Raw genomic sequence first — 26,570 nt, forward strand, 5'->3', positions numbered from 1 at the left:
AAACTAAATATGCTATTTAATATTGTATTTTTCTTTTAAAAAATGAGATAGTAATATATAATTTGACCTCCTCACGTCAAGCTGCTTCTGTGCGCACATGAAACGTCTGCTCTCTGATTTGTCCATGAAACAAGTCTGTTCAAATTCCCCAACCAATAGAGTGCTAGGTAAATTGATGACCAAAGAAATGTCCTCACCCTCGTTTTTGTTGCCTTTGCTGCTGGTTCTGTTCCCATAAAATACTAGGTGTAAAGACACAGGGTGGTGTCTATTTTATCCTTTTAGTTGCTAGCAACAGTCTTCCCATAATGTAAAAAAAACTTCCTTGATTTTGCTGTCCCATGTTGACCAGCAGTCTACTGGACAGGAGACAGGAACCTAACACATCCACAACAGGAGCAGGACATCTTTACTTGTTAAACACTACACCTGGTTTTCTATTGGCTGGGGGGGTTTGATCTGTGGAACAAATCTTTGTTGAGCTAAAACAATATGATTGCAGAAGAAAAAATCTGAGAGCAGAGGTTTCACACAGATGGAGGAGAGGAGCTAAAGCTGGAAAGCAGGAAATGTGAGCACAAGCTGGTGTGAGCTCAGGGTTTTGAGTGAGAGCATCACGGAAAAGCAACGTGAAATCAATAAGTCCTGCTGTCAAAGTGAAGGACCACGCTCCGGGATAAAGAGGGGATAAAACTGCCAAAGATTCTAAACACTGGAACAGACCACAACGACTCATAACATGACACTGCATCCTGTCTTTGGCTGATCTTCAGCAAATGTAAAGAGATCATTCAGTACATACACAAAGGCTGTTCTTTCAACTTTCTTGTCCATTCATAGTATTTTATTTTTGGGGGAAAATAAATGTTGATATATATGACTGGGTAAAAATAGCTGTAACTTACAACCACAGGCTAGTGTGTTGGTTACCTTGGTACTGTGGTAGTCATGTACTGTAGATTTGAGATGTTTACACATATATTACACATTTTTATGGAGTAATATTTTTAGACAGAACCACTGATTTTAAAAATATATATTCTGGTCTTTGTCTTTGTAGGGGAGTGATGTTTGTATCTGTTGCCAGCTTCGCAGGTCTTCAGAGAATCCTTGAAATTAAAACATCTCACTGCTTTCAGATTGTGCACAAACATGCAAACACAGTATTCAGTGTAATACAAAATGTATGCACTTTTTGCAGTTCAACTCAAACACATCAATACACTGAGCTGTACTTGTAAATTCCACTCAGCTGTTGAGGTAAGATGAAAAGATGAAAATATAAAGTGCATCAAATCGCTGACTCACATCAACAGAATAATAATCCTGCCAGCATGTTGCTTTGAAGGAGCAAAAAAAATCAGTCATATTCCTCACAGAGGAGGAGAAGTAGCAGCGACTCTTGGTCACAGTCCAGGCTTTGACTTTAATCTGCTGCTGCTCTCTGTCCCACAGATCCACAAGTTCAACAAGGAGGAGCGCTGCAGTGGGGAACATTCTCAGTCAGGTAACTTATCGCATCATGTTTTTAATGTTAACAGGGTCTCTTCATTTGTATGTGTTGGTATTTAACACTGACTGTAAAGATGATTATAAAGCAGCGTGGTTTAGATCCGTTCTGTGACTCTACATGTGAGTTTCAGGTCTAACGTTCGGAGTTCCCAAACTGACGATATGTAGTGATTTAAAAAATTCATATCTGCATGCATCAAATCATAATACTTTTAGTTAATATTTATAATAGAGTGCACATATAAATCTTGTTTTAAAAAAAGCAAAACTAATTGTTATTAAATATATTGTTACTGATATATGGTCAACTTTTTTTTTTTAATATAATATCTGATTTGTCTGACCATCTGTTTCTCCTTAAAGAGAAAATAACATGAGATATTTTAGAGAACTTTTCTTGTGGTATTTTCAGAATTGTCAGACTCTTCTAACCACCTGGAAGTAACAAAATCACATCTGCTGCACTTGAGAGATTTTTCTTTCTTTTTTTTATATTTGTAAATCTTTTCCAATCCAAACAAACGTGGTAGCCAGAAGTTTATTTCTTCTTTATTTGCTCAATTGGTAAACATCTAAAAGAAAACATTATCATGTATAATTCTCTATATTTATTGTACTTGGCTATTATATATACAGTATTTATATGAGTTTAATACTTTTACATTTTTCACTGGTTAAAGGTTTCTCCTATTTCTTTCAAGGAAATGCCTGTGAATGAAAGAATAATGTCATAAATAATGTTTTCTGAATTACCTTTTATTTATTTCTACTATTTCTATACCTTTTATTTATTTATCAGAAAAAGAAACATAATTAATTATAAAACATAAGAGGCACAAACCCAAGCAACACTTAGACGTGTTATATCAGCAAAATGTGATATCTTCAAAATAAACCAGCGAACTGAGGGCCACCTACATCCGTCTAATCATTCAGTGTACGTGTAATATCCATCACTTCCCTCTACCTCTCCACAGAGTGCCATTCTCTACGTCACCGGGACCGAAGGAAAGACTCCATTGATGCCAGGTCGCTCAGCTCTCGCGGCAGTGACGGTGAGTCCTTTCAAAGTGCGGTTTGATAAGGGAAGACGAGCAGGAGAGGCAGAGAAAGAAAGCGTGAAGATGATGAGGGGGATGAAATTAGTACGTAGTGGGAAGTCAAACGACAAAGGCGGGAACACAAAGGAAGAGACGCAAAGATAGAGATGAAGAATGGAACAGGAGACGAGGAATTGGAGAATGAGTCAGACTGTGTAATGGGAGGTACTTGAGCTGAAGAGATCTTTAAAGAGATGTTGTGAGCTGATGACATCACGAACGTCCCTCCTCAACTCACTTTGACGCAGCTGCTCCTATTTTCAGCCGAGTGCTGCTTCTGTAATCAAAACCTAACTCTTCTAATCCTAACATCCTTTTATTTACACGTTTTATATTTACACTTCCTCTCTCTTTGTGCATTTTCCATAGAATCGTCCCTTTTATTCACAAGCCTTTCTAAGTTTGGATTGGCTAACAATCAGTGAGGCATGATTACCATTATCAAATCATTCTTTTCTGAATTACAGCTCCCAGTTTACAGAATCGAAGATACTCCTCCGTCGCCAGGATTCACTCTATGACCATTGAGGCTCCCATCACCAAGGTATGCTGCTCAGAATAAAATAATAATAATAAAATAATTTGTTTTCAACACTTTCAACTCATAATGTTGGGGCTTTTTTTGTACATAATTCCTTTTTTCTATTTACATATGTATGATTTATTTTATTTTGAGCTTCCAGCAAATATAACATAAAATATTATAATACAATATTTTTTTTCTCTCTCTATTTTAGTGTAATTTAAGACCATATTTTTTTGGGGACATGAGGAATTAGCAAAATTTGACCATTTAGTTTAGTTAGTCTTTTTATCCATGGAGCAATGCTTTATAATTATTAAGGTAAGAAAAGTATTTTCTACTTCAGTATTGAAAAAAGTTGCAGCACCCGCAGTGACTTGAGTTGTCCATCTCCACATCTGTTTTTGCTCAAATTGGCTTTGTTTAACCATTATTAGCTTTATAACACTGGATTTATCAATTTAAAATATCTGAAAAACTATATTGATGGAACAATTTTCTAGAGATAATTACTTTTATCATTAATGGAGATCACAACTGATTAGAGTCTGATTTTCTGATCATTCTGATCAATACACTCTCTGAACACACACATATTTGCACTAGTGATGGCTCCGTTCAGATTGTGCAGTAAACCTTGCTGCAGAGGTGTTATTCTTCCAATGAACACTTTCATAAGGAATCTTTTTAACGCAAGTTCGTGCATTCAGCACTTTAAAAGTCAAATGTTTCTCCCAGTAAGGAGAAATCACTCGGCGCTCATTCCTCCACCAGCAATCTGCAGGTTTCATCGTTGATTTTTAAGAATGTAGTCACGTTACCAGCTTCTATTCACAGGAAAATGCACAGGGTTTCTCTGCAGCCCCTCCATTCAGACATGAGATCTGTTTGCTCTACTCCTGGCACTTTGAAGCATTTGAGTCCATTACCCCAACACCACAAAGCCATTCAGTGTCCATTAGAGCTGTCCTCACTGCCTTAATGTTGTTGGACTGAGACAATAATGGAGGCTTCACCTCTCACAATTGCTAATAGGACATAACATTTGGCTCAGAAAAGGCTTGTAACAGACACAACAACTAATATGATTTCCTGTTAGTGAGATGTGTCACAGCCTCTTTTTCCTCAACTTATATTTAAAGGTCCAGTGTGTGAGATTCAGGTGAAAGGGAACTATTGGCAGAAATTTAATGTAGAATAATTCTCATGATGTTTTCACTAGTTTGTTTCATCTAAATTGTATGAATTGTAGTTTTCTTTACCCCAGAAAAGACCCTTTATATTTACATCGAGGGGGTCCTCTCTAAGGAGGCCATGTTTTTTACAGTAGCCCAGACTGGACAAACTAAACACCTTTTGAGTTTTTATGACAACTGAAGCTACCACAGGTTCTTTTTCATGTTTGGAAGGAGAGGGTGAGGTGAGGGGTGTTCAGCTGTGACATGCAACTTCAACACTAGATATCACAAAATTCTACACACTGAACCTTTAAACTTTCTTACCGCTGACTAGACTGTGGAAATCTTATCTTACTTGGAAATATTTTGAGAATTCCTTCTAATCGGAGATTGTAGTAAACAGATAAGCAAAAACATGACCCCCCCACACAACCCTGGGCTTTGTTTCTGGGTGAGATGGTTGGTTTCAGGACATTGTACAGTCCCGAGAAGACACATTTCTCAGAATTGATTACACAATAAGAAACATTGCTGTGAAAGAGCATGACGTTTCTTGGATTCATTATTCCACACCAACTCTCCATGGTTGACGTTGGGATTTTTTTTTTGTGCGTGTGGTGACGGGTGTGTTTTTATGATCAGTGTTCGCGGAATCTTCCGTAACCTGCTGTCATGATGTTCAGAGCCCCGGGAGCAGACGCTGTGAGCAGGAATAAACCGGAGTTCAGCTGTAGGCTGGGTCATGATTTTATGATATACAGTGTTCAATATGTCAGACTGTCTCGCTCTGCCTCCTGCTGCATGTCCTGTGATTCTCTTGTGTGTTCGAGACAAGGCTTTTTTTAGCTGTTTTGCCCCAGTCTTCTGCATCACATGCACATCACCATGACACATGCACGAAGAAAGGAGCGCTCTGTTACAGAAGGCTCTTTATGCATTTGTTTGTATGTAGCGTATCTTTTGCAACAGCATGTTTATTTATTCCCCCCTCCCCAGGTAATAAACATCATCAATGCAGCGCAGGAGAGCAGTCCGGTGACAGTAGCCGAGGCTCTGGATCGCGTGTTGGAGATCCTGAGGACCACCGAGCTCTACTCCCCTCAGCTCGCCTCCAAAGAGGATGACCCCCACACCAATGACCTAGTTGGGGGGCTCATGAGTGTAAGAGTGTGTGTTGATACTTCCTGTGTGCTCTTTCAGTCTTAGTCTGATTTATAAAGAAAGGTTAGAGCCAGACTTCTTGTAAAAACCTTCTTACCTCACGCACGTGACATCGAAGGTGCATTATTTATGAACTAAGAAAGTTTTGTATTTTTGGGGTGCCACCTGAGTCTTTGTTTATTTCAAGATTTCCTTTAACTTTATGAGGTGAGTCTCTGCAGGCAGATGTTTTCTAGATCTGTCAGTCGAGTGCAGCAACATCCAGCAATGATATTGTTTTGAGTCTGTTTCAAAGATAAGTCTGGTGATATATTTTATTCATCACATTAATATTATTACAAACATATACTGTATTATCTGTTTATCCAAAGCATGTGTCTCATTTATCTGTGTCTTTTCAATTTGTTGATCATTTTTTTGTTCACATATAATTGTTTTATAGTCTCAAACAAATTCACCATTTACCCCAGTTTAAGTCGTGTTTGTTAGAAACCACGCTGCCCAGTTGTTTTATGATATTACTGAGCCATAAAAAAATACACTTGCACATGTGAGTTTTCTAAGCGGAGTAAAGCTTTGGGGCTGAGAACCACAGAAAGATCGGGGAAGTGATAATGTAAAATTAGAGATGGACTAAATTTGTTGGTTTTAGTCATTATTGGATATTTTTACTTTCGAAAAAAACAAAAACATTCTTTATTCTCCCATTCCTAAATATCTGTCTTTGGCTGGAATGTTGTGAATGGAGCTAATATGTGTAATTCATTGAACTGTTTTTGTTTCTGCAGGACGGGTTGCGAAGACTCTCCGGAAATGAATATGTTTTCAGCAAAAGTACGTTTTCAAGAACCAAAGACTTATCACAATATGCCACTGAGCATATATCATTATCATTATAAAACAACATAATACAATAAGATTACCTAGGCTACATCCATACTAATGCAAACACCATTTTCGAACTAAACTGATCTTGACACAAGCGTCTTGGCTCCCTATTTGTTTTAAAATGGGGCAGGCAGTGTTTCCAAACCTCTCGATTTTAGCAGTTCTAAAACTCCAGAGTAGATGCATTGTCAAAGGAAAGCATCATAATGTGGATGTAACCTCGGCCTTGCACACTACAACATGCGTTTTCACTTATTGTGGCTGTTTATAGCTATAGTCAGAGCTTGTCAGAGATTTACTATGTTACCTAACATACCATATAAGTACTATGCACCAATAAAAGGGGCAAGTGGTCCAGCTGCAAGCAGGTGCAATGAAACGAACAGGAAAGTGAGGATGATGTCATTCAAACTCTGAGTACTGAGAAGAATGATGTAAAAAGGATTTATTATGCTCTTTGAACAGGCTGAACTTCAGCAGCACTCCTGACTCACATTTCTTCACATTAGAGCTAAGAGCAGGTAGAGGTGCAGACATTTCAGCCTGTGGCCCTCATCCTCACAGGGATCATGGAGCTTGAGGTCTGCTGCCTGGAGTGAATCTCATGCTGAAAGCTGCACAATGTTCTGATGAATTCTTCCATCTGAGTTTATTATGTAACCCCATTATGATGATTAAAGTCACAAGAGCACTTAACTGAGAGAAGATCTAACTCAAGAGTCTGTTTTCCAAGAAACTGTCTTCTTTTTCATCAAGTTAAGGACGGTTTTCGGCTCTCGTCGCTTTTTTCGAAACAATCTAATCACACACCATCTTTCTGCCACAGTCTCAAAGGAGCAGATTTACAACGTGAGACACCTAAGCAGTATGTCTGCACATGTGTATGGATATTAGAGAGAGAGACAAGTTTTGTACACTCACTGTAGTATTTATCCATTAAATCTCAATCTCTCTGCTTGGTTTGCCCCCTTTTATGGTCAAATCACCTTGAATAATGTGTGTCTGTGTGTGTGTGTGTGTCTATCTGATAGATATGAGCCAGAGCCAGCTGGCCCTACCAGTCACTCTGAATGACGTGCCTCCCTCCATCGCTGAGATGCTGAATGATGAGGAGTGCTGGGAGTTCAACATCCTGGCGCTGGAGGCAGCTACGCACAAAAGGTACAAAAAAGAGAAACTAAATGAAGCAACCAAAAAAGAGGAGGAAGACTGACAATTTCTTACGTCAAAAAGCAGCTGATTACATGAAAATCATTGTCTAAATTGGAATTTCATCTTTCTGCCTTCCACAAAAGTGAGTACTCATCGAGTATTCTATTAAAAATAAAATACATAGCAATGATTTGAGAGAAAGAAAAACCCACTGTAAATCCTCTATATGCTTCGTTTTTCCAGCTGTTTCCCCTTTTTCAAGGCAAAAGTATATGACACCCAAAGAAAGTCAGCTTTACTCATGTTCTCAACTGTATACATTCTGTTTATATATATATATATATATGTAAAAAAGAAACATTGAACTAGATGAGTGTCCAATGAACACAAGATAAAATTTGATGTATCACAAAGACTAGAATACAGAGGTATTGGGTAAAGTTTGGAAAACACTGATTTGCTGTCCATTCAACTTTCCACCGTCTGACCCCCCTGCAGGCCGCTTACTTACCTCGGTCTGAAGATCTTCACGAGCTTCGGAGTGTGCGAGTTCCTGAACTGCTCCGAGGCCATGCTTCGCTCCTGGCTGCAGCTCATTGAGGCCAGCTACCACTCCTCCAACTCTTACCACAACTCCACGCACGCCGCAGACGTGCTGCACGCTACTGCCTACTTCCTACGCAAGGAGAGAGTCAAGGTTAGTGGAAAAACACGCACATTGGAGAAAGCAACATCTGAACAAAGTTTCATACCAAGGTATATTCTATATGAGAACATGTTGAGATACAAAAATAATTCTCCTTCATGTCGATTTAGGTCATATAGCCTCACAGCTATTGTTACAAAAGATGATGCATCCATTTATTCGATTGAGCTGTTGCAAAATGTCAAGGATGTAATAACCACTACATAGATTATGAGCAAGCTGGTTTTAGCTTGCTTTGCATCGAGGCTACGTTATTGGCACTGCCGTCCAGAACAGGCCCAACAATGAGTCAAGCTGACGTCCCCCTTTGCTCTGCTGTCTCATTCAGAGCAGTCTGGACCAGCTGGATGAGGTGGCCGCGTTGATAGCAGCCACAGTGCACGATGTGGACCACCCGGGCAGGACCAACTCCTTCCTGTGTAACGCCGGCAGTGAACTGGCCATCCTCTACAACGACACCGCCGTGCTCGAGAGCCACCACGCAGCCCTCGCCTTCCAGCTCACCGTCCGGGACAGCAAGAGCAACATCTTTAAGAACATCGACAGGTCTGTGGTCGCAGTCTGTTGTGGCGGTAATATTTTCCCTATGCTAAGCTGCAGGCATCCATCCGTGTAAAACTATTAACACTGACCCAAATCCTTCTTTATCCCCTTCATGCTCTTCACTGGTGGCAGGAATCAGTTCCGAACACTGCGGCAGGCCATCATCGACATGGTGCTGGCCACAGAGATGACGCGGCACTTTGAGCATGTCAGCAAGTTCGTCAACAGCATCAACAAGCCAATGGCTGCAATAGAAGAGACCAGCACAAGTGTAAGTGTGGGTGGGCTTTGTTTGTCACAATGTAAGATTCAGTATTTCCTAGGAAGACAGATATATCTGTGATTAGTCATTAATAATTAGTTCATCAAGTCACATTCTTGCATGTTAAGCTGACCCACTTCTAAACAATTAGTATTACAGTATTATTACAGTCTGTGTGTCTCTGCCAACAGCGTGCATTGAATGCTGTGTAAGTGTGATTTTTTTCTGTGTGCAGATGCTTATGTCTTTCATGTCTTTCCAACAGAGCATAAACAGTGACTGTGAGGGTCAGGCGAACATCAGGAACTCTCCAGAGAACCGTCTGCTGATAAAGAGGATGTTGATCAAATGTGCAGATGTGGCCAACCCCTGCAGACCGCTCCAGCTCTGCATTGAATGGGCAGGACGGATCTCTGAGGAGTACTTTGCACAGGTGGGTGGACACCATCAATACAGCTTAGTAACACGCAGTTCAAATCTGATCTCATATCTAATTTAACGTCTTCTGAGTATGCATTTGTCTTCACTTGTGATCTCTCTGTGTGTTTCCCTTCAGACAGATGAGGAGAAGAGACAAGGGCTGCCAGTGGTGATGCCAGTGTTTGACAGGAACACCTGCAGCGTGCCCAAATCTCAGATCTCCTTTATAGACTACTTCATCACCGATATGTTCGACGCCTGGGATGGTAAGACCAACATATTCTGTGGTGCAGTCTGGATGTGGAGGGTTTTTAGATGCCATGTCCTGTTCCACTTCAGTTTCAAGTAGGCTACGTACTCAGAATAAAGTCACATACTTGACACTTTGATTTGGCCTTTAGTTATTTCTTCATTTTTGTTTTTCAAAACAGATAGCAGGATAGGAAATCACAGGAACAGGTTAAGGAGGAGGAGGAGGAGGAGGAAGAGGACAAGTCAAGGGAAACACTTGTAGCTCCTCATTCCCACTGAATTTCCTTTTTAGTTTAGTCTTCCCAAGAGGGAACTTGTTTACTGTCAACACTGCTCTGATGTCACGGAAAGATTCCAAATGCCAGTGGGACGGAGAGAAGCTGCGAGGGCGTCAGGGGAAGGGAAGTTGGGAAAATAGTAAAGGGGATGGGGGTTTACGATCTGTGGGTTGGGGAGAGCAGAACTCCGCTCACGTATAAACACAAAAACACACATGCAGCCGATTTTCAATCCACCAGGGTCACTGTCAGGCCACAGCGGAGTCGCTGTTGGTTCCCGAGACGCAGAGTGGGCCATCAACAAGGAGATCAGGATGTTAATAACACATTCTGAGGGGGTCACGCACACACACTCTTGAGAACACACACTCTGCAAACCAAAATCTGTGTGTATGAGAGAGAGAGAGAGAGAGAGAGGCAGAGAGACCTCTCACCCAAGCAGCCCTTTTATGTGGGAGCCACATTACAAAGTCTACACAACATAAGCCAGTTTACATGAACTAACCACACACACACACAAACATAGATTTTCATGCTTAATAGCTCGTGTGGAATGATAACAGGAAGCGGCTGATGGCAGGTGTGTGGAGTCAGTGCAGGCCTTTCACTGTAGGTGTTTGTGTTTGTCTCTGGTTTCCTGGAAGATTCATATTTAACTCGCCCTGAGGCGCCCGCTTCATAATGTTATTTGTGTGGAGGGGATGGAAGACGAGACAGTCGTCTTTGCACAGTTATATTATACGGTTATATTATGTCCCCAAGTTATTGTCTTTCCGTTACAAAATTATGCATCAATTGATAATTAATCAAATTTCTGCAGTGAGTATCACAAGTACTCACTGTAACATTGCATTCTTTAAACATGAATGGATTCATGATCATTCCTGAACAGTCACTTTAACAAAGATCTGAGGCATTGCAGCAGAACCAGGGATTTAGCTTTGTCTCAATTCAGGGGCTGCATCCTTCAGATGCTGCATTTTAAGACCATATGCGTAAGAGTGGCACGACTAGGCCGTCAAATTTCAAAGGTTCCTTCAAACGTGGCTGACAAACGCATCCTTTCCACCCCTGAGAAACGAGAGCTCCAACCGGTGGATCCCTCCCAGAATTCATTGCACCTCAGTGATGAACCATTTTGGAAAGATGTGAAGGCGCCGGCAAGCGAAACAAAGACATCCAATGCTCGAGTACCGTGCTTCCACTTTACCAAACAGTGAAAGATACATATGTTAATAAAAACAAGAGGTGTTAAACCTTTCTCAGCATGAACAACTGCAGCTCTGTTGCTAGGCAACGGCAATAAGGGGAGGGGAAGCAAGTGACGCAGATCACGGAAATGCTATGTCGACCAAACTGTCTGATTTCGGTTTTTGGCCTTCATGGTCTACGCGGCCCCATGAAGGAGGTGGTCGTCATCAGCTGAGTAGACTCTGTCCTCCAAAGAATGCAACCCCTGAATTGAGACACATCTGTTGTCTCTTTTTTCTATGTATTCTTCTTCCTTATCAAAACCTGGTGCCAAAATTGCCCACAATGCAACTTGACCATCAACACTTTCCTCAGAGATTTTGGTTTGTCAAGCTCTTAGCAGCTGTAGCCTTAAGCTGCCCACCTCAAACAGCTGGTGAATTGGCCGTAGAGGTTTAGTAAACTCACTTTATACACTGCGATTGTTCTACTTTTAAAACTTTTCAAACAACACAGACTCCAGTGACCTCACCTCAGGCAAAGGGTCATACAGCTGCTTCTCGAGACGCTCCAGCTTTGTGCAACTTCTTCACACATATAATAATACTACCGAAGGCCTATGAGCAGACTTCAAATCAGTTGACTTCCTCTTTAACTTTTACTGAACTTTAGAACATATTTCTGCATTGCACAGGCAAACTGGACAGACGGGATTATTACATCCAAAAGTGAAAGTGAAAAACTGACCGTAAACCTCTTAATCACCTAAAATCAACCGAAGCATTATTGTTTGTGTCTGTTGTTTTTTTGCACTCTCTTCAACCCGCTTCGTCTTTTTTGGCATCCCCTTGCAGCCTTTGCCAGCCTGCCTGGTCTCATGGAGCACCTGTCAGAAAACTACAAGTACTGGAAGGGCTTGGATGAGATGAAGTGCAAGAGCCTGCGCCCTCCCCCTCCTTCTTGACCAATCCCTCATCGCCTTCTCGCACCCATCACTCTGAGCTTGGTGGGACAGCGGACACGGCCCTGTGGTGGAACAGTTCGTCTCATCTTGGCCCTGGTGAAGCCGAGACGCCGTTTCCATCTCAAATCACAGCCTCTTTTCTTGTGTGGTTGGAGTCCAAGGTGGCGTTCTGCCAGTGGAGAACAGGTTGTCATTTGAGGCCCGTGTTGTAGTACTCCTAATAGCAACTCTATGAAACTGTGTGGACCTCACAGCTCACCTGACAATCTGTACCATACAGTGTAACACACCAGAAACCTGCACTTTAGCTGATCAGGACTTTTTCATTTTGCTTAATGGGCTTTTCACCATTTTCTTTCCCTAAGTTTGAAAGTTTCTTAAACCAAATCCTTCCGTTCTGCATCTGTTTATTGCTGTTAACGAATCAAAGTTAATAAGATGGCGACCAAAGCACCAAAGCTGCAGGTACTGACTGAAAATAAGGACCTAAAGAGATTTCTTCTTTTCTGCTGGTGAATGTGCGTGTACTCAAAAAGTTCATTTTCAAATTGCCGACCTGTGAAGGTGCTCAGCTGGATTGATCAACTTTAACAAAGCTGTGGCGTGGCCTGCAGTATGAGACACAGTTTGACTCGTGTCAGGGGCCAATTTCTTACCAGTCAGACATCCCCTGGGTCCTACAACTTGTGGGAAGTGAAAGACCCAGAGACAGTTAGTCCGATGTTCCAGTCGGGAGGAGCGAATCACCCAGCACACAGGCTTCCTAAATGTCCAGCCCCATAATCAGAGGTGGCACCAAACACGATCCGTTTCTGTTATCATGTCTGGATTTAAAGTTCGTGTAGTCACATGGCGGTGAGCTTTCTCACCCAAATATCTGCTGTTAAAGTCATTTTCCTTTACATCATGGTCCTGCGGGCAATGTGAACGCTGCCAGTGATGATCTGCGTCAAATAAAGTGAGACGTGTGTGTATCAGAACAAATGGAGGAATTGAATTGCACTGTATCCGAGCTGTTTAAGTCTGAGGCATCAGATGTTACATACCTAGCTCTGCGACACTCACTGTAGACGCCTGTACCCAAAAACAGTTGAATCAAATCTGAATTGTGACAATATGTGACTGTTGTGTGGTGCACAAATCTGTAGTGTTTTTACACACTTGTATTTATGAGGCAGAAATGGACCTTGCATCAGCTGGGCAGATGTGTGGAGGAGCAGCAGATCCATGTTCAGGCCAGGGTCCATTCAGCTCTGCCCCTCACATGCTTTCTGTTCAACTGATTTTTTGTTGTATTTTAAATTTTTCACCTTGGCTCTTTTTCTTTGGGAGGGGAATTATTGTTGCATATGATTTTTCCTACAAAGGCCCTCAGATCTCATGAGGTTTCTATGATGTGTCTGCCCTCTGGTGGCCAAACGGGGGAGTTGCATAAATATATATACATGTATGTCAGTGCAACGTTTGAGGGAGCATGAGAAGTCGGATCAGATCCACAGGAAGTATGTTTTTACCCCACAGATAAATGGAATGAGCATTTATACACCAATTATCAGCTTTAATATTTGAGAGCTGAAGCAGGTACACGTGTTTTAATACTTTTGATTAATTCCTGTATTTTTCAGAGCATTCTTGCTTCACATGAAGGTGAGAAAAGCACTTCCACCACATGGGGAACCATTTTGAATCAATTTAGAAATTGATAAAATAGGATTTGCAGATATCAATAAAATACCACTGCTGCTGTTTCAGTGGAGCGACCTCCATTACCAGTTGTTGTTCCAAGGTTGCATTTGAATGAAGTAGGACATGCAGCTTCGTGTGTGTTTACATCATGAGTGTCAAACCGGGAAGACGCACATTACAGTATATTAACCAAAGGCACAGAGAGCTCTTGACAGGTGCCTTATTCTTTGGTCATCTTTTCAGAAACAAGTCGGTTTTTGGTTGAAATAGTTCCTGTTCTTAAAAACAACACAAGAAAAAGCCATACAAGTTTTAGATATTTAAAAACAAAAGACTTTGGGTGCGTTGTGCTGAAGCTTTGAGTTGACTTGGCGAGTCAGTGTTCACAGTTCCGTCCCGATGCTCCTGACGTTCTTTCATTTCTTTTGCACAGCTGAGGCTTTTACACGTGTACGACACAAACCGAATCAGGTGCAGTTGGCTCCGATGTGAATTTCACAGTTGTTTCGTCAGCTTTCACTTCAGCTCATTTTTTGGGGAAGAGACAGAACCGGTCACGTCCATGTTCAATGTGTTCACCATGATGTAGTATTTGATTGTTGATCGAGGTCTTAATCAACGCCTTAATCTTGTTTCAGTGTTTAGGTCTGCTCATGTTGCAATACACTGTAAAGCACCTGATGGAACTGCTGTTCTTGTAAATACTCAAGCCATTATATCACTTTTTGCTTTGCATTCTAAGAGATTTGCGTATGTAACTCGTGTTGAGGCTGTTATATGTTGCAGGGTTGACTTCCTCACATCTCTAAAACAAGATTTTTTTATTATTATTATTTCGAGTGACTTTAAATGTGGCTCCAGCTCTGAATGTTTGTATGTTTCATGACTGCTCTCACTGACCACAAGAAGATATTTTTGCTAGATTTCTATTCACAAAGACAATTTTAAACTATTTCAGACTCGGACAAACTTGCCTTTTGCTGTGTAGAGCAGTGACTGGAATGTAACCATGTGAATGAGATCTGATTACAGCCAGTCGCTTGAAGCCTGGCTCTGAGTGTCCTGAGGCCGAACAGATTGTAGAACTGCTTGTTATGTAATAAGCCTTCATCACTTCCAGTGATTTCTATATATATATATATATATATACGCTCGTTCATCTTCGACACTGATGGCCGTGGCTGCGACAACGGGCCGATCCTGTGTTGTTTTATATCATTCATAAACAGAACAATAATTAGATGGTGATAATGTTATATACAAATTATTTTTCAAAGAAGAAAATGCATCATCATCCTCAATGAGAACTGTACTGTGTGTTTGAAAGATTTTACTGCCTCATGCATAGTAGTGACACAAGCTTTCCGTCAGTCACTTTCAAATCTACCATGTCTGTTTGAAAAATGTAATGTATTTTGCTCTCTCTGGATTATGAGGTTTTATTTTGATGTTCCCTGTCAAACACAAATGTATTGTGAGAGACAATTAAAGCATTCTTTAAATATGAGCCTGTTACATGAATGGCAGCAGCGTGTTTAGAAGAATCTGACATTTTTTCCCCACTCATGCCAAGAATTAGATGAGGAAACTGATACAATTCTTATAGAGGAAATATTATGGTTACAACGCACAGTGTTTGATATTAAGAACAAAAAAAAGGGATAAATAACTGTGCCAGGCTCTGTCCAGAGGCAAAAACAAAACGACAACCTGCCAACACAGTAAAGCACACTATTAATTATATATTTTAGTTTAATCCTTAATGGTTTAATGGTGGGTTTGTGCTGTACGTATCGAAAAATGATATTCAGGGCTGGACAGAGCCAGGCTGGCCATTTCCACTGTTACAGTGCTTGTTCCAAGTGAAACTAAGTGCAGGAGAACAGGTGGTCTCAGATCACAATGGGGCTTTTGGTCAAAAAGATGATGGGCAAGAAAAATCTCTACAGAGACAGATGTGAAACATCAAACACCAAGACGAGAAGCAGCAGCCAATGATATTCACTCAGTGGAAACTTTATTATGTACACTCTAATGCAACCCAGTACAACTGCTATGTCATCGAGTCATCTTGTATGACGACTGAAATATTCATTTTTGTCACCAGGCATCAATTCCAATATGTTTTAGCAGAGCTCATAGCTAATGATGGAGTAGTTCTGCTTCAGTCTCACTTGTGTAGGAAAATATAATAAACGCAAAGAAGTGGCACAATCTTAAACTATGGCTCCAGTAATAAACTTATCACATTGTTCATAAAAACTGAGTTTGATAAAGGAGGAATTTATGATGAAATTGTTGTATTTATAGAGATCGTACAGGTGTACCTAACAATATGGCCACAGCCCAGCATCACGGCACTTAAAACACACAAGGCTGAAAGTAAAAATATTATAATTTGTTTCTGAGATGAGGTATTTAATGAGTTTTTCAAATTTAAGTTAAATACTGGTTTTCAGTCAAAAGGCAAACAACTGTTACAAGAAAATACAAACAACAATCAATACACTGAACTTGAATTACTTTTTCACCCACATCAACCATCGACGTCCCACCTCTCCTTGTAAAGGCAGGGAGTCAAAGGTTAAAGGTCAGAGTCCTCCATTCTCCTCCAGTTTTTGAAAAAGTGCCAGGCTGCGGAGGTGCATCTGCCTCTCTCCGTTCTTCCACAGAATCAGCAGGTGGTCCGTCGAGCACGTGACCAAACCGTTCTCCTTGAAGCTCACAAACATCTGAACAGAATGCAGAAGGATTTTTGTTTTTAAATGCTACAGTCACACCATACCGAAGCGAGACATACTGTATGTTTGCACTTCATGACTGGCATCGTACCTGCACTGCCCCGGAGTGTCCAATCAGGTCTCCTGTCAGCTCCAGAGTCCTGATGTTGGGGACATCCATGATCTTCTTTGTCGGAGGACCGGTCTGTTTGTTTGAACGGCCAAAAGTCCACATCCCAAAGAACCCTGAGGCGTAGAATATTGAATGAAACTATTACTGTTACTACTGAAGAGAACATCAGCCTTTTACCAGTGATTGAGCCTCTGAATTTAAAGCTGCTTTATTAATATTGAAAATGTATCAAATGGTGACATGTGTTGTAGAAGACATGTTAACTTGTGCTTTTAGCCATCATGGCTATTAAAGCTACTTTCAACACTTCATTTTAGTCAGACTGCTTTGAATTGATATGGTTTATATGTAAATCTGTGGGAGGCTCATGCAGATAACCCAAATATTCACTATCTACACAAGTCATTTCCCTACATTTCTACAACAGAGGTTTTAAATGCTAATTTATCAATTTCCATAGAGTCACAATGACCACATTAAGGAGAAATACGGCAGGTTTAAACATGCCAGAATTTTCCTTAAACCAGCAAATGCTATGCTTTAGGGAAATGGAATGAAAAACTCATAATCTCAAAATATTTGGTTATTTACACATCCAGCTATTAAAGAGAAAGATGATCATTTAGATTTGAGTTTGTGTTCAGCTGATGAACAGAAGTCCAGTATCCCCTTTCCTTTAGCTCTGTTTTAGGAATCTACCTACTCCAGGAGAAATATCTGTGTAATGAGGCTGAAAACCAAAGCAAAGAAATACAAGGTGCTAAAAAGCTGCATAGAGCTGAGAGGAATTGCGGAGGTTGGTGAAAGTTCTTTGTGTGATTTGCCCCTTTCACATAACGGTGTTGTTTTGTCGTCATTGCCAAGTGTAATTGTTGAAATGGCCACATTCGTGTGAAACACGCAAGATTGAAACATACCAACTTTTTTCTTTAAAGACCACAGGAGATGTATTTAATTGGTTTCTGGTTTGCTACAGAGACATAAACCAAACAACAGGCCTTTGGTGATGATCCAGCCAAGATCTATTCAGAATCGGCACAGCCCTGCACTGACTATAAGCAGCCAGACCATCAAAGACAAAATGTACGCACAGACAAACACTCAAGTTAAGACCACCGCACTCAAGTACAACACACTGCCTCTCTGAGTGCCAGGAGAGAACCCTTTTCCTTTGATAAACACGACAGCACATCTGGACTGCATTAGTGCACCTCCACACATCAAAACTCTCCACTGTAAACACACATATGAGTTGAGTGGAGGCAATTTTTCCTCAGTCTTTGAACTTTCTGATTCATACTTAGGTATGTGATCAATCACTGGGATTGAAATCCAGTGTTTTTAACAACACAAATCCACAGGAATAAAACCGGACGATGGATTACTACTTGATACGTCTGTATGTCCGCATCAGCAGTGTGAGGTCAGACGTGAAATTGTTTGTGTTTTCTTGTTGTGTCCGAATATTAGAACGCTCCACAGGACCATCATGCTGATGACATGTTGAAGATACAAAAATAAAAAACATAAGAATTTAAATATCCCAGGATGGAAAAGAGGAATGAGACATGTAGAAGACACAGACAAAGATGTCCAGAGTTTTTGGGGATAAGGGCCGTCACAGGTGTCAATGTATTGTTAACAAAAATGAGATCTCTGTCTCTGCCTGCTGCTCCACCCCTCACCTGAATCCAGAGAAAGTCTAGACCCAATTGTGTGGACATTCTCCAGAGTTCATGTCTGAAAATGTGTGTATACTACGTGTGTGTGTGTGTGTGTGTGTCACCTGGAGAGGCAGGTTCCCCAGGCAGAGGTAGGTCCTGGATCTCCCACATCCTCACGCTGCCGTCTTCAGAGCAGGACATCAACTCGCTAAAACAGAGATAGAGTCAGAGCTTGAATGTGAATCACAAGCTGTTCTATTTCTGGTTATTCTTTCTGTTAGGACACAGACATGCACTGTGTTGTACACAGGCTGCCACTTCTGCAGGCATCATTATGTACTGTATGTTTGTATTGTTGAGGATATCTGTCATAAACCAAAGCTGAGAAATTACTCTGAAATCAAAGACGTTTTCAACACAACATTTAATTTACAGAGAGACTAGAGGTTCCTGTGTTCCAGGTTAAGACTGTCATCTGAGACAGAGGCAGATACAAAATAAAGGCAATCATGACGAGCAGCGTTTGTGTTTTTTGTTGACGGTGAATTTCATTATTAGTTTCATTGCTCCATGTAAAGTAAACTAAAGAAAACACGTGACGGCAGTGGCGGCAGAACCAGAGGACTCTTGTTTCTGACTGTAAATCTAAATCACTACATCTCATGAAAGGTTATCTTGTTGACCTCTGAACCAATTTCCAATGTGATCATTTTGTCAGTTGCTGCTGTCTAGTGTTTTGTCAGTTCAAACAATCTGGACATCATCTGATGAAAGACACTAATATATACCAATCAATCAATATATTCTTATTGTGTTATTTATTTTCTTTTTTTCATTAAAAAAATTAATTGATTACAGGAAAAATCTGGAAAAAATGTATCTTTGGTCAGCTGCATCTGTTGACTTTCATTTTTAAGCAACACATATTCTGACAGGTGCATTAGAGGCCTAGATGACATAAACTCAAATAAACATGATCAAATATATATCAAATATAAATAAACCATAAAACATAGTAAACTTACTGAGCGTTTATTTGATAAAGTGATTTTTCAGAGAAGTTATTTTCAAACTATTAAAGGACCGTTGCATTTTACAAGAAGCTTTGACATGAAGCTTCCTTAAAGCATCTTCGAAATAACAAGGGCGGTGGCACACTGATGTGCATGAAAACCAGAGTGCATGTTTGTTTCACTCTTCAGTCTAGATAAGTCTGAGGCGTTTAATATTCTACTAAAAAGGAAGAACATCTGTCTTTGGCTGAACTGGCCACGGAAAGAGGTTACAGGAAGGAGTTTTATGGTATAAAAAGGGTCACAAATCACACAGCAAATATTTATTAAAATAAAATACTTTGAAGGCAGGGACAGGAAACGATGAGAAGAATGTACGATGTGTTACCTGTCCGACAGCAGCATGGTGTGTAAGACATTTGAGTCATGGGCAACCTTCCTGTAGGCCACCACTGATTTGGTCCGAATGCTATAGACATACAGACCACTGCCCACCGCTGCCAGGATGAGCTACAATACACACAAACATTATCTACTTAGTTTTTGTATCACAACAACAAAACATCATGTCATTTTCTGAAGACAGAAAACTACATCCACTTCTTCACCTTCCCATTGGTGGTTAGATGCTGAATGGACATCTCGCTGGGTTTGGGAGCCCCCAGTCGTATTTCAGCCTGAGCGCAGGTTTGCGACTCCTCCCACAGGATGTGCTCGTAGGCCAGAATGTTCCAATCGATCGCATCCCATAAGATCAACTCGCCCGCATGGGAACCGCTCACAAAGAGCCCATCTGAGGGAGACATGGTAGCAAACAAAGCAACACATAAAGTTGTATGTAAAAAGTCAGAGTCACTTTAAATACCTCTGCCAAGGAGATTATGCTTTCATGAACGATTTTTTGTTTGTTTGATTATTGGCAGGATTACGCAAAAGCTACTGAAGCGATTTCAATTCAATTCAAGGGGTGGGCATGACCCGAGGAGGAGCCCATTCAATTTTGGTGCGTATCTGGATGAATGGGCTGATCCAGGGTGAGATAGGGTATAAGCGCACTCCAAGTACCCTTCAAGTTTTCAATAATGTTTCCCAGAGGACACTGACCATTGACGTTGATAAGAGCTCGGATCTGGTCCTGGTGGTCGGACAGACAGCGGATTTCAGCCACTGACAAGGAGGAATCAGTAGAAAATGTCAGCCTGTAGATCACTGCGAAAAGAGGGAGGAATGCAAATTCTTTTAAGCCACGTGCTTTTCCTCTATACATGCATGATATACCGTTAGTATCAAACAACCCTGTCAGAGGAAATCATTACAATCTTTCTCTTACTTATTTCTTTATCCATAGCAGCAGCTATGCAGTTCTTGGGCAGTTCTATCAAAGCAGTTATTCCTGAAACATTTTAAAATGTGACAACACCAGTAATTAGCATGTGTGCAAACAGCAGTGTCAGAGGTGAGCTCAGTCGGTGCAACGAACGACAAACGAAAGCTGTTCTGTGACAGTTTCTCTTGGTTTTCTCCTCACCAGTGTCGCTGTGGTTCTGTCTGTGACACTGCAGCTGAAAGTCTTTGTTCCACACACACAGCTCCTCCCCACCGGAGAACCACACACACAGCCGCTCCAGCACCAACAAGCACTGAGAGAAAGACACACACACACACACACAGCTGGGTGAAATAAAGATGTGCTATTTTTAAATTGAACACACACACACACACACACACACACACACACACACACACACACACACACACACACACACACACACAAACACACACACACACACACACACACACACACACACACACACACACACACAAATCCAATGAAGAAAAAATCAAATAGCAGCAACCAACAATTAAGTCTGTAGAGGAGGAGGAGTAGATGCCATGACATATACAAGACAATCTAATGTGAAGCACCAGGATGTAATTCACATTTCCTGCCTCATACTTTCAATTTTGTATTCATTTAATACAGTTTACAGAAATATAGATATCTTTGTATAAAGCTTTGGATAGTGATGGTGAACACGGAAAGCAGACGCACCTTAAAGCCTTACATTTCAAAAAGATTAGATTACTAATTAATCAGAATGGAAACTTCGGTTTATGTATCATTTAGACATCGCATAAAGAATTTATATATATTATATATTTTACTGCTTCTGAGATAAAACTGATATTTACATAAAAAAGTAAATACACATTTTGATATTGTAAATGTTAATTATCGTTTTGCTTCTGTTTACAATCGAACTGATAACTAGTGAGCAAAGTATTGTCATGGATTTCATATTATGACAAATTTCCGAACAGTTGGCTCATCTCGAGAACGACGTCGTGTCTTAGACTGACACATTTTTAAATAAACATCCCAGTGACTAATAATAAACCTGCGAGATACATTATCTTAATTACTTGATGTATATCAACACAAACTGTTTTATGACATGTTAGATTATAAAACATGCAGACAACCTCTACTCACAGTAGATGTTACCTTTGTGGAACTGTAGTTTCGACAAAATCCTGACGAAGGACCAAAATGTTCCAAATGAATATATCACTGCAAGTAAGGCTGCGTGCAGGAGTGTTTCAATAACGTTTGGTCCACTTACAGTTTTTCCACATAGTTTAATTTCAGTTACTTTTTTGTATGTGTGCATTAGGGATGATAGTTAGGGGGTGAAGTTTATTTTGTGTTCCTAATAAGGCATTATAAGACATGAGTTTGATTCACCTCTGTTAGTGTTTTATCAAGGGCTGCTGCTGCCTTCACCTTAATCTGAAAGTGGTCACTTCAGACATGTGTTGGAAGGTTTGGGGGCGAGTTACTACGCCGAGACAACAGCGATTATCCAGACACGAGACCAATAAGCAAAACAATATTCACATTTATGTAATGAATTCTATGTCTTGACAGGAGTTTATCACATTACCTTCACAGATGACTGAAGATCTGAAATGGTCTGAACCCTGTTGCCTGTATCAGGGTCCCATAACTGAAAAATTCAGGATTAAGGAAAATCGAATTTGAATGACAAACACAACAGTTACATGTGGATGAATCTCATGTAATGGTGTTTAGTGTGAGGATACACTGAGACTTCTGTCTGAGGAGGCCGTGATGAGGGAGGTGTGCGATGTGAGTCCATTATTACAGGTGAAGGTTGTTATGGCTGTTATTTGCTGGGAATGGCCCCTCAGCTCCTGCAGCCTCTCCCCTGTCTAACATCCAAGCAAAAACATTATTTTGAAATCCGTTCAGCCATGTTTGTAACATTAAACAAGGATAATAAACTCGCAACATATTACCTCAACATTCCAAACCAAAACAAGGCCGTCGTCCCCAGCTGAGGCACATCTGAAAAAGATTACATGGAAGGTATGAGTTGCTTCTTGAAACCAGACTCGTGTGACTTATATATCTCAGAGAGATGTCTGCAGTTTTCATCTTCAGCAGGTTGACTAGTCAAACACTGCAAGAAAATCTCTATTTCAGTGAGGAATCATTTCCTGTGAGTCCATCTCCGCCTGGGGAATCTTAAAAAACATCTGTCCGGGGGCTTACCACCTTCATTTGCCCTTTGACCCCTGAGCATCCACACTACCTGTTCCCAAAATCAACAGACAGGATAAGTGGATGAAAAAAGAGAGATAACATGAGAAGAGAAGGAACTGTCGAGGATACGTTTTCAGATTTCAAAAGCAATCCGGAGAGAATTTTCTGGCCTTTGCCCCCGACTGTGGACCTGTGTGTGAGGAGAGGACACGACCCAGAGGAGGGGGTTATTATTGGAGGAGGCCAGGCGTGAAGCACCCCCCACCTCCTGACACACACACACACGTACTTAGTTATGTTATAAATCCCAATCTGACCACTTATGCAGACCCACTGTACCATGTCACTGTGCAGCATGCTTCCACAAAGCATCGCAGGGAAAATAGCAGGTGCAAAATCCTTATATGTGTGCGTGCATGTGTGTACGGAGCACAATAACAGGCTTTGGTTACACTGTACTGTGCACACACAATCACACAGTGGTGATGATTGGGCTCTTGTCATGCTCTGTAAGTTTGCTGTAGGTGAGGATCTCCTGTCAATCACAGGGGGATCGAGGCCAGCCAAGGGTAGAGAGGAGAGAGGTTAGAGCAAGGGAGGGGATTGGGGGGGGGGGGTTGTGGTCTGCTTACCTGAAGTCATCAATCTGCACCAGAAATCGAACAATGTCAAAATGTCCTTTCAGCACCTGCAGCTCAGTGAAGCAGTTTTTGGGCTGTTCCTCACCAATGCACAACACCAGGCTTTTCTGCAGACGTAAGAGGGAAAGTGGTGAGACAAACAGGCTGAGGTGTAGGGCTGCACAGAAGAAGTGTGTGTGGTGGTGGAAAGTATCTCGAAGTACTTCAACTCTATTTTTACTTTTGCTGCGTAACATTATTCTGACAGATTTAATTCATTTAAAATGTATTATTTTCACAGCTTGAAACATGTTTTATCATCACAGGTTCATCTAGATTATTTATCGATAAACTGATTCATCATTTAGTCTCTGAAATATTTAGCAATGGTGAATAAGTGCCCGTCACGACGTCCCAGAGCCAAAGTCTGTTTTTAAATGTCTAATTTTGTTCAACCAAGAGTACATAACCAAAATAAAAGCAGCAAAGAGAAGCTGGAATAAACACATATTTCACATTTTTCTTCAGAAATGTACCAATAGCCACCATGTTTTCTTGTTTGCTGTTCAACTAATGAAGGTTTTATGTTAAACAATATAACATATCTAAACAACAGAAAGATTAAACCATTAAGTTATGTGAAAACTGACTTTCTGACAGTGATGACGGTGATAAGAAAAAGAGTGAAATCTTAGAAAGGCAAAATAAGGAGCAGGTCTGATTGAAAAAATGTGTATAGAAAAATGGCACAAGATGTTCTTTGGCACAGTGATGGTGAATTTGATGCAGTAAAAAAGTGTCTGACATTTTAAACTGCCTCTGCTGGGAACCACCTGTCTGGACTAGTGAACAAACATAGTTTTGTATTGTTGTAGCTGAGGTGGTGCTTGTTTCATATACCTTACATACAGTAAACCTGTGTACTCGGACTAGTCAGACCTCCAACAGGTCACTGGATAAATCAGAATCTTCCTGAGATAATTATTGGGAGAAGTAAGGAAAAAAAAAACACACATCTGATGCACAAGTTTTGAGATATTTCCCTCATCTTTGATTTCTGGGATCATTTTATCTTCCTGAGCCTCAACAAATTAAAAAAATTTTTCACCGGCTGATTGACATTTGTGGGCAGTAAGATCCTTTTAGCTCTTGACCCCAAATATCAGCACAGAATTCGTATCATATGACATTTCACCCTGAGCAGCTCATATGAATTAAGGGAAGGTGAATACTAACAAACTAGTAAACATGTGGATCCTGTTGATTTTTATATTGCAATACTATCTGTACTGTGTGTGTCATATTATTCTATGGAGCAGCTGGTGTTGTTAGCCTCTGAGATGCTGTGGGGCAGAGATATGAGCTAAGCTAACATTTGCAGGACAGCTCACCTCCACGGAGCTCTGAGCCTCACGACCACCGAGAATCCAGCGCAGCATCGTTTGTTAGCAGCTAGCGTTAGCTGGAGACACGGCATGGAGGCAGGTTATACACACACATGTTTGTTTCAAGCAGTAACTTAAGTACAACAAGTGATGAAACGCCCATGAACAGCCTCAGGATTCAAGCTAACGCGACAGACGGGAGGTTTCCTACCAGTCATTAGCGTCAACAGAGCCTGGCACCCGATGACCTGTCGTCCTGTTTATCGACAGTGAGGCAACATGTTGACCCCGAGTGAAACCGGATGATTAGCCCCAACCTGACGAATGTAAAGTTAATGTTGTGACGTCTGATCTGCGAGAGACAGAAGCAGAGTTTCACAACCACAACAAATCATTCATGTGACTGAGGCTACGGAAGCTGCCGAAGGACAAGTTTCACTCAGGTCGAGGAACGTGTGGGGAAGTGCAGCATTTCATTTTCATGTATTCTGTTTTCACTATCAGTATGTTTTAGTAATACTAATACTGCTTTATAATAATGAAGCTATTAGTATTCAAAGAGCTAACTTATATACCAATACAACAGTAATACTCCATCATTCACAATCTTATCTAGGTTAAAGTACAAGCCCTGTTGAAAATTGTACAACCATATACTCTTTTATATTGCATTATTAAAAATATTACCAATGAAATGCATTCAAGTGTACTCTTTATATTTGTGTGCCATATTATTCTTAATTGTTTCTGCAAAAGCAAATTGAAAATTCATAAACACAGCACTCAAAATGAGTGTGAAGATTTTTCAACTGTGCCACAAAAAGTCCCCACAGTCACATGATAAACTAAAGATCACATTAACCGTTATGATTATTATCGTAATTATGATTATTGTGATGATGATGATGATAATAATACACTATTTATATAGCACTTTTAAAAAACAGAGTTTAAAAAGTGCTTTGGCAACAAAGCAAGAAAAGTGAATTAAAAACTTGAACATGTAAAAGCAGTAAAATGACAATTACAAAGTTGTGATTTACATTATGTTATGTTTATGTTTTGGTACATGATGCATTTTTGGGTGAAGGAGGGACCTCATAGGTTGATCAGGAAACTGATTCAGAATGCTCACATCTCCCACAAGCTTCCAGCTGATCTCCCTTTTGTCTGTGCCCTTCCATTTCATCCACTGCCTCTGTCTCGCTTGTATGTGTGACGGCATTAACACATCTTGCTGCCTCCTCCTGACGCCAGACTTCCAGGACGACCAACTTTCACTGTTCTGATGGAGTCGCCTTGTTCCACAAAGGTCTACTCTGACCAAGGCAGTGGAGAAAAAGCTTCCCTCTGAAATGTCAGAGAGTAGAAGTATAAAGAAGCATGAAATGGAAAAAATACTGCATGTGGTGAAGGTACTGTACCTTAGTACAACAACAAGGGAGTACATTTACTTTTTTCACCCAATACAAAATTCAATAATTATTAAAATGTCATCTATAAAAAGTAGCCCAAATTATCACAACCCACCTAAAACATTTTAACCAGCCCAATTAAATAGAAATTTGTGTTGCTGGTCACATCATGTTTGATTCTTCACAAATCTATTCTCAGCATATGTGTCCTGGAGGTTTCACGTTTCCACATCACA

At 40.6% G+C, this 26,570-nt stretch overlaps 2 protein-coding genes and 1 long non-coding RNA gene across 5 annotated transcripts in view; 1 reads left to right on the forward strand and 2 right to left on the reverse strand.

Moving 5' to 3' along the window:
* The window catches only part of pde8b (phosphodiesterase 8B), a 41,776-nt gene extending 26,453 nt beyond the window's left edge, over nt 1–15,323 (forward strand). For all 3 annotated transcript variants that reach the window (XM_069513632.1, XM_020081633.2, XM_069513633.1), the window contains exons 11-22: nt 1,456–1,507; nt 2,490–2,567; nt 3,080–3,156; nt 5,310–5,474; nt 6,263–6,308; nt 7,394–7,523; nt 8,013–8,211; nt 8,549–8,766; nt 8,896–9,034; nt 9,291–9,458; nt 9,582–9,711; nt 12,021–15,323. In XM_069513632.1, coding sequence (XP_069369733.1) covers nt 1,456–1,507; nt 2,490–2,567; nt 3,080–3,156; nt 5,310–5,474; nt 6,263–6,308; nt 7,394–7,523; nt 8,013–8,211; nt 8,549–8,766; nt 8,896–9,034; nt 9,291–9,458; nt 9,582–9,711; nt 12,021–12,130 — 1,512 coding nt within the window. In that variant the 3' untranslated portion in view covers nt 12,131–15,323. The remainder of the gene's footprint in view (nt 1–1,455; nt 1,508–2,489; nt 2,568–3,079; nt 3,157–5,309; nt 5,475–6,262; nt 6,309–7,393; nt 7,524–8,012; nt 8,212–8,548; nt 8,767–8,895; nt 9,035–9,290; nt 9,459–9,581; nt 9,712–12,020) is intronic.
* Nucleotides 6,793–8,161, reverse strand: LOC138405389 (uncharacterized). Its single transcript, XR_011239124.1, has 2 exons — nt 8,026–8,161; nt 6,793–7,510 (listed from the first exon to the last, which is right to left on the reverse strand). It is a non-coding gene; the product is annotated as an uncharacterized lncRNA (long non-coding RNA).
* Nucleotides 15,324–15,811: 488 nt separating the features above from the next.
* On the reverse strand, nt 15,812–25,383 carry wdr41 (WD repeat domain 41). The gene is made up of 14 exons (XM_020081582.2): nt 25,131–25,383; nt 24,926–24,996; nt 23,547–23,662; nt 22,668–22,716; nt 22,452–22,580; nt 22,292–22,354; nt 20,875–20,986; nt 20,677–20,739; nt 20,451–20,555; nt 19,955–20,139; nt 19,735–19,856; nt 18,456–18,541; nt 16,649–16,782; nt 15,812–16,548 (listed from the first exon to the last, which is right to left on the reverse strand). Exons 2-14 carry the CDS (start codon nt 24,971–24,973, stop codon nt 16,408–16,410), a joined length of 1,353 nt encoding a protein of 450 aa, XP_019937141.1. The 5' UTR covers nt 24,974–24,996; nt 25,131–25,383; the 3' UTR covers nt 15,812–16,407.
* Between the last annotated feature and the right edge of the window lie 1,187 nt (nt 25,384–26,570).

The sequence above is a fragment of the Paralichthys olivaceus genome, chromosome 18, assembly GCF_024713975.1.
Source record: "Paralichthys olivaceus isolate ysfri-2021 chromosome 18, ASM2471397v2, whole genome shotgun sequence".
In the NCBI taxonomy this organism is placed as follows: domain Eukaryota; kingdom Metazoa; phylum Chordata; class Actinopteri; order Pleuronectiformes; family Paralichthyidae; genus Paralichthys; species Paralichthys olivaceus.

Coding starts and splice junctions, on each gene's coding strand:
- wdr41 (XM_020081582.2), bottom strand. CDS start 24,973: ATGCTGCGCTGGATTCTCGGTGGTCGTGAGGCTCAGAGCTCCGTGGAG. Junction 22,355..22,451: donor CCTCAGACAGAAGTCTCAGT/GTATCCTCACAC, acceptor TGAATTTTTCAG/TTATGGGACCCTGATACAGG. Junction 19,857..19,954: donor ATCTAACCACCAATGGGAAG/GTGAAGAAGTGG, acceptor TGTGTATTGTAG/CTCATCCTGGCAGCGGTGGG.